Source organism: Haliaeetus leucocephalus, unplaced genomic scaffold (assembly GCF_000737465.1).
Source record: "Haliaeetus leucocephalus isolate CR32 unplaced genomic scaffold, Haliaeetus_leucocephalus-4.0 Scaffold751, whole genome shotgun sequence".
Classification (NCBI taxonomy): domain Eukaryota; kingdom Metazoa; phylum Chordata; class Aves; order Accipitriformes; family Accipitridae; genus Haliaeetus; species Haliaeetus leucocephalus.
In genome coordinates, this window is record NW_010973187.1 from 5,607,526 (window position 1) to 5,615,476 (window position 7,951).

General features: G+C 36.8%; 1 protein-coding gene across 1 annotated transcript in view; it reads left to right on the plus strand.

Annotated features, from left to right (window-relative positions):
* NAMPT (nicotinamide phosphoribosyltransferase) overlaps positions 1-7,397 on the plus strand; it is an 18,919-nt gene extending 11,522 nt beyond the window's left edge. The window contains exons 9-11 of the mRNA XM_010581092.1: positions 3,119-3,259; positions 3,410-3,544; positions 5,304-7,397. Of these exons, the coding sequence (XP_010579394.1) occupies positions 3,119-3,259; positions 3,410-3,544; positions 5,304-5,417 (390 nt within the window). The 3' untranslated portion in view covers positions 5,418-7,397. The remainder of the gene's footprint in view (positions 1-3,118; positions 3,260-3,409; positions 3,545-5,303) is intronic.
* Positions 7,398-7,951: the final 554 nt, after the last annotated feature.

The window sequence follows — 7,951 nt, forward strand, 5'->3', positions numbered from 1 at the left end:
AATATACTAAAAAAAAAAAAAAAAAAACCCCCCCCCCCCCCCCCAACCCTGAAGTATAATTCATCCTTTTCAAAAAGGAGCTTACATGAACAAATATAAATGTATTATTGTGACCATCTTTTTTTCCCCCTCTCATAGCCTATGCAAGTCATTATTCTAATTACTCCATATCAGTCTTAGATTCCTGGCATGATTTATTGTTATGGATCAGATGGAAGGTAATGGGTACCATAGGAAAATATAGAATGAGTAATGACCAATCAGTCTTATTTAACTATCCAAACTAGCTGAAACAACAATATAGAAAAGAACTCAGAATATAAACTGGATTTTAAAATTCTTTGTTTTAATAGGGGATGCTGGTAGAACAGGTAAGGAACCTTTTCTGACTTTCTTCTAGCATTTTCACTTTTTAAAATCATTCCAATCTGCTAACTCCACAATATACTACACTTTCAAAGGATTTTCTTTGAACATTCAATTTCCAGATGTCTTTTAAATTTTTATTCAAAGAAAATCCTCTAATCTGGAGTCACAGTTGATGCATTAATCATGCTCATAATGGTCAGAGGAAGCTGGTCAGAACCTTGACACCTGAACTGTTCTCCCTGCGTAGGTTTGAAAGTGTGAGAAAAGAAATTCTTCTGTATTGCTTTCCTTTGGGGGGAGGCTTAGTCATTTCAGATCTCACCCTTTTCTTCTTCCCTGTTACTGCTGCTGCTTGCCATCTCTTCCCCATGCCTAAGGATGGGCCTCTGCTGTACGTCACTGGTACAGTCAGAGCTGTCTTTCAGCTTAGTCTCGATGTCCCTTTCCTTCCACCCCTCACTAGCCGAAGATTAGTCAGAGTAAGGAAATTCCTTGGGAGAGAGTGGAAAGGTGGAAGCCAGTTCTTCACCCAAGGTAAGTGAGGAGTTGTGCCTGTGGCACAACGTGAGCAAACTGTCTGTAAATGAGAGCAGGAACACCAGCTGAGAGAGGGTTCACCTTTCTTCTCACCCAGGCAAGAAGGTTAAGCGGCCATGGCCCAGCTATACTATACTTGTACTAGCATCTGTTAACCTACAAGGATCAGTGAACGTGAAGTCTGAGCATCGTGTGCCTTGGTAGGTTGTTGTTCATACCAGGTATTCTGTGCTACATCTTGTGGGCATGTTCAAGGGAGTTCAGTGTCAGACCTGATCTATAAAACTGGATAAGGAAAGGAGTAGAATACCTTAGCTCAGGCTTGGTCAGCACCTGGACAGAACTTGATTAGAGTCTCGGTGGAGTTTACCTATACTTGCCTTTTCAAAAGACAGCATAGATAAGCAGAGTCCATATCCAGGCCCAGTCAAGTCTGGTTTCTTATGGTACTATTAAGCCTTGTGCTTAAGGAAAGGGTATACCAAATCCCTTTTCTTACCCTTCCTTTGTCTTCAGTTACTTCTGAGTTGCTTAAGGGAGAATTTAATTAATTTTAATCTTTTATCCTCCCTGAGTACCCATTTTAACTGCTTCCAGGAGAACCTAATCACTTGAAAATACAGATTCCTTTTGTGCATGGTCACTGTCTGAAAGGATATGATGACCACTGCTAAAACTTGCAGGATTGTCACCTATTGAGGGGGTATTTGTTCAGGATACAAAGCTTCCAAAGGGTTCCCTTAAGTGAAAGTCATGGTGGTAGGGCCTGAGATTCTTTTTGCTTGGCTTCTTGGATGAGGCTGAGTAAGCTGGTACCATTAAAATGATGGAAACTCACTGATGAGATCTCTGCTGGGGAAGTCTCTGCTAAAAATGTAGTGGGAAGGTGTTGAGAGCATGCCCTCAAAAAGTTATGGCTCTGCAGTCTACCCCTCCTGTTGGCTGGCCTCTTGTCAGGCATTCCGACTGAGAGTATCTGTGAAGAGACAGTCTGCATGTGACTAAATGGATAAAAAAAAATACTAGTATGCTCTTTTGTTTACACTGGCTACCCGTTTGCCACTGTCTGAAGTTGGAATTATCTCTTTTTCTTTTTCTTTTTTTTTCCCTAATGAATGAAACTTTAATTTTGCCTTAGCTGTCCCTTAAAAAAAATGGCTTGACAACAGTAACTCCTGAAACAGTCTTGTTCAGTGTTACTTTGGCATTTCTTTTTGATGCAGGGGGCTGAGACTGCACAAAAGATTGCCAGATTTCGATTATGTTGATTTTTTTAAACTCTGCACTGTTCCCCATAGATTATGTCCTTACATTCTGCTTCTCACTTTCCTTTTCTCTGGATGGATGGGATTTTGCCATTTCACCCACTCTGAAGTTTTCTCACGCACTTTTGTTAGTAAAATGATTAGGGTGTAGGAGTTCAAACACTCTCTTATTGGGGCTATTACTATCATTTCAGGCTGTCATAAGGGTAACGGGTCAGGGAAACAAATCTCAGCCATTTATGAGCATGACTAAACTAGCACGCATTACTCCAGGCTAGAGGATGTCATGTTTGTCTGGATAGAATGAGGGTGGGGGGAAATGATATGGTAAGTTTTAACTTGACTGATGATAGCAGTGCAGTTCACATTGATCTGTACTTGCCTGAGAAGGTGGCAAAGCAAACTTTTTGAACAGCTTTATGTGTTTCCATTACCCATCTTTGAAATTGCTAACCTAATCCTAGTCAATGTGATTTTCAGGAGAACTGCTCTGTTGAAGTCATTGGTCAAAGTGGGTAATAACTTTCTGGAGTTGATGAGCAAGATGACTGCTTTGTTTCAGGATATAAGCTATGCTCTGAGGTCTTCCCATAATTCTGAGAAAATGGAAGGCTCTACAATATTCCCATGAAATCTTCTATTTTCTTTAGAGCTCTGATTGTCTGGGCATTGCATTACTGTGCTGCCCTAGTTTGGGAAGTATATATGCTGGCATGATAATAGTTTTACAGCAAAAGCTTTCTATAATTATGCCATGCTACAATCACAAATAAAAATGCAAACAATGTGCCAAGTATTGACAGAATTGTTATGTACATCTCCTGGAAACTGAATGTTAGTTGGTTTAATTGTCTGTAAAAGCATCTTGTTTAAGTAGAATAATATTTTTATGGAAAAACAGCATGGCCTAAAAGTATGCTCCATCATAATTTTCTTTTTCTTATTAGATTGTGGAGGGAATGAAGAAGAATAAATGGAGTATTGAGAATATTGCCTTTGGATCTGGTGGAGCTTTGTTGCAGAAACTAACCAGAGATCTCTTAAACTGTTCCTTCAAGTGTAGTTACGTGGTGACCAACGGTCTCGGGGTATGTCTTGGTACAACTTCTAACATTAAGTTTTCAGTGCAGGCCTCCCCACTTGAAAACCTGTTTGACATTTCCTGTTCCACCATCTGCATTAGGTACACAAGCCCCACAAAGCCCATTCCTTTTTAAAAAATATTCTTTTCATTTTAGGTAAATGTCTTCAAGGATCCAGTTGCTGATCCAAACAAAAGGTCAAAGAAAGGACGGCTGTCGTTGCATAGGACACCTGCTGGAGATTATGTGACACTTGAAGAAGGCAAGGGAGATCTTGAAGAGTATGGACAGGTATGAATTCCAAAATGTATTACATCATTCTTGGTGCAAAAATAGACCAAGAAAAAGCAGGTTATAACTTAATTTCAGAATTTATTTTTGATTTACTTTTGTTTTTCAACTCCCATCTTATTACCTCAGAATTGTCCCCAGTGCCAAATTCGGTAACAGCAGAATGTTAGAATGCCAGTAGAATGCTCAGGCTTTACAATTAGGGATCTTTCTCTTTTGTTTGTCTCCAGAAACAAGAGAACATTGCTGCTTTTTCCCAAAACTAATGTGTCAGTGTTGCAGAATATATGCTAGCCAAGTAGTTTTGTGTGGGCTATATTGCACAATTTGAGTAGTGACCTAAGTTGGAGGTGGGAGAGGGACAGATGTAACTAAATTTGTTTCTACTTCCCCACTGAGATTTTTAAATAGTTCCTTCAGGTGTTAATGCTCTGTACGTGGAGTAGTTGCCCAATTTTCAAAGAGGTAACTATAAAACAGGAATTCAGTTTCCCTGTTAATTCTTACGATTGTAAAATGAAAAGCTATTTCAGTAAAATAAGCACAAACTTTATGCCAATCTCAGACTTTCAGTGTAATACTTCTTATGTTCTCAGTGTGCAAGCAATTAAATGTTTAACTGCATGTTGAGTCTCTTCCTGAATTAAGAGAACTGAAAATAAGTTATCAAATTACACTTCAGCCTTTAAAAGCTGGAAGTTTCTTGAGTTTTCTGGTATACAGAAGCACATTTCTGTGCTACTAGGCAGCGGGCTACTACTAGGCATACTGTTTTATGCAACAGTAAGCATAAAACTGAGATCTGAGATAACTCAGTCTGTTTTCTGTCTTGAAGTATGTACACTGTAGATAATGTGCTCTGGATGCAAAGATCTAAGAAAAAAGACTTTGCGAGTTATATATACACATCTGCATGTATATATGTTTGTGATGAACATTCAGGTATGTGTATATATATGTAGAGAGGGAGGGACCTAATGGTGAGAAATCTCTTCAAAACAAATCACGAGACTTCAGCTCTGAAATTAGGTGATATACAGTTCCTTTGTTTTTGACAGGTGAAATAATTAATTAAAAAATTTTCTGTCCTGGGATATTAGAGAGGGTTATTTGTGTGGTACAGATTCTGGGGCTTCCTGGAAAATGACAGGGAAATGTACTCTTTTGTGGGTCCATTTCCCTAAAGCCATAGGTCCTTGCAATAGGTCAAGCAGAGCAACCGGTCAACATTGCTTTTGTGCTAACTTTTCTGTACAAAGCTGTGCTTATTGCTCTTTGTGTGTTCTTTGCAAGCACTTCGTGATACATTGCTTTAAAAAATATATGTACAAAGGGTACTGTGAAGAAAGATTTTTAAAATTTTTTAATTTTTTTTTTCCCACAGTTCCTCTAGAGGAAATAAAGATTTCATTTAAACGTCTGTAATTGAATTGTATTTAATTGGTTGAGTGTCACCTTTCTTACTAGCTGCTCTAGCAAGGTATATTTAGCATGTGTGTATTTGGCTTTGGCCAGATGTGGACAGATAAGGACCACTCAGTACAAAGCTTCTGTCTGTGCACAGGATGGCCTAAATCCTTTCTTCTGTCTAACCATTAGTGAAAGGTGTCAGAGGAAGCTGTAAAAATTTAGTATCTTGACAGTCTAAAGCTTTAGTCTTACCAGGCTTGATTTGGGTGCTTGCTTTTGAGTTTGTGTAACCTATGTTGTTTGTTCATTTGCCAAATCACTCTTGCTAAAACAGTGGTATTTCTTGCAGGATCTCCTTCATACAGTATTTAAGAATGGAAAGGTAACGAAGTCATATTCATTTGATGAAGTAAGACAAAATGCCAGGCTGAAGAACAGTGAACTAGAAATGGCGTCTCACTAAGTTTCATTCCATGTCTGTGTATGTGTGTGTGTAACAAGTATGTACTGCATAGCTACTGGGTTTATTGTACAGATTTGTGTGTTTGTGTTTTATGACATTGTAGCCAAATTATTTGTTGGTTTATGGACATACTGCCCTATCTTTTGCCAGTCTTTAGAAAAGATGAAATCAGGAAATGGTACTTACATTGTAAAACATATTTAATGCTAAAGTGTGCTTTTTAGGGCCCTTTGCCAGTAGTGATTCAATCTGGTATTGATCTTTTCACAAATGAGACAGAGCTGAGAAACTTTTTTATATATAACAGAATATCACAAAATGGATTTACATAAAATTATCATGATTGCTTTATGTTTATATTTAACTTGTATTTTTGTACAAACAAGATTGTGTAAAATATATTTAAAGTTTCAATAATTAAGTCTTTCCAACTTTTCATGATTTTTATGAGCACAGACTTTCAAGAAAATATTTGGGGGGGGAATCCATTGCCTTTTGTCCATTAATCAGCAAATAAAACATGGCCTTAAAGTTTATTGTGACATTGTACCATTTGATGACTAAATCAGGACTCGTATCTACTTAAGAACCCATAGAATTGCTGACCTCACTGTTTCTTGTAGTTGTCTGTATTAGTAAATCTGCATTGAAGAAAATGACTGTTCTTACTAGAAGGTTTAGGTACTACAGACCTTGCTGGCACGGTAAGGTATGTAAATGAAATGCCAAATTTGAAAGGATTCTCTACTGCAACTTAACTTGCCAAGTCTATCCCACTTGGCATATGCACCTCAATATTTTAAGAGTAAAGTTTTTAAGAGATCTCCTCTTCCACTATAGAATATATGTGTAAAATACTGAAATATGGAAGCGGTGTATTTTAAAGTAATTACACTTCTGGGTTTATTTTTCATATACTGTAAGTGACATGACTTTAAAGCAAAATACTGGACTGGGTAGTGCACTTTTTTACTTTTTTGTATTTTTTTCATTGATTTGCCTTTTGTCAGACTGGATGTTAAATTGTAAAAATGTTTAACTATTTTTGTTAACAACTTTAATAAAACTTTATGCTAGCCAAACTCCTACATGAATGGCAGACCTGTTTCCCCTTCTCGCCCTGTCTCATTGAGGTGAGGAGGGGCTTTTATTTTGCAGAGGGTAACTATAAAACAATATGTTTGAGAGATACTTTTGAACTGTCTGCACTTGATTGTATTTGCTCTCTGCATATGCTTGATTTGGATATCTGCTGGAAAACAAAACTGTTGAGGATTTTATTTGAGAAGCTATGTAGTAACCTCTGAAATGTTTGATAGTACTGTAGGATGGCTCTCACTAGAAAAGTACCTCCCTTACTTAAAAACAACAGCAAAAGCAAAAGGCTCCTGTGTTATGCTGGTGATCAACTATCCGCCAATGGCTTAATATACTGATGTAATTAACGCTTCTAATTAGTAAATGATGTTACAGAAAATTGTTAGGGGTACTTTAAAATAATTTAAGCCTACAAAATTTTATAAACCATTCTTTTAGAGGAAGACTGAAAAGCCATACTTCATTGTTCTTATTCTCTCACCAAAAAGGGCCACATCAAAGCACCCATAATATTTCCAGGGTTTGTGGTTAAGATGTTTATGCCCAGTCTCAATAGTTCTTGTTAATAAAAACTTGTTTTCCACTTGTAGTGTATGTAATTATACATTTAAGTGATGTATTGTTTCAAAAATAGTGCTTTAGTAAGACTCTAAATGCTGACCTTTCACACTGAGGAACTGCCTTCCCTTTGCTATTAATGATATTGTTTGTATTTGGCCAGGAAAGATTTTAAATCTGGACCTAGGATCAGTAGCAGGTAAATAGTACAGAGCCTATTTCACTCCTCCACATGTGTACTAGGGAATTTTATGATGTATGGTTTAAAAAACAATAAAGTAAATGCTGCTTTCATTCTGTACCAATAAAAAATTTTGATAACTATTGACTATCCATAACTGATATTTTTGTACTTGAGAACTGAGGATATACTGTGGAAGCACTGTTTTCTTGTGTACCATGAAACACATTAGTAATTGTTCAGTATTGTCTAAAACTTTTAGCTTATTAGTTGGAGACTTAAAGCAAATTGTCTACTTGTGCATGTCACTTTCAGAAGGTTGTCACATCACTCATTTTATTAAATGTTAATATCTTTAAAAGAAAAAGAAAAACACCTGGTGCTATTCAGACCTGAATACATGTCTCTGTGTTTGGTGGTTTGACATTCTGGGCATCAAGGGGTTGACAGAAATTACTGCAGTGCTTGAACCATACAATATCCTAATTCTTCCACATGAAAACAAACAGCATGTTCAAGTTTGCTTTAAATTACTAGATTTGTAGTCATTGATATATTTTAATTATCCCCATTTCATAATATAAATACAGTATTTGTATTTAAAAATAGGAATTGGGAGTTTTGTGTTTAATACTGTTATTTGTAACCATATTTAGCATAAGAAATGGATTTTATAAGACTATTTTTTTTCTTCAGC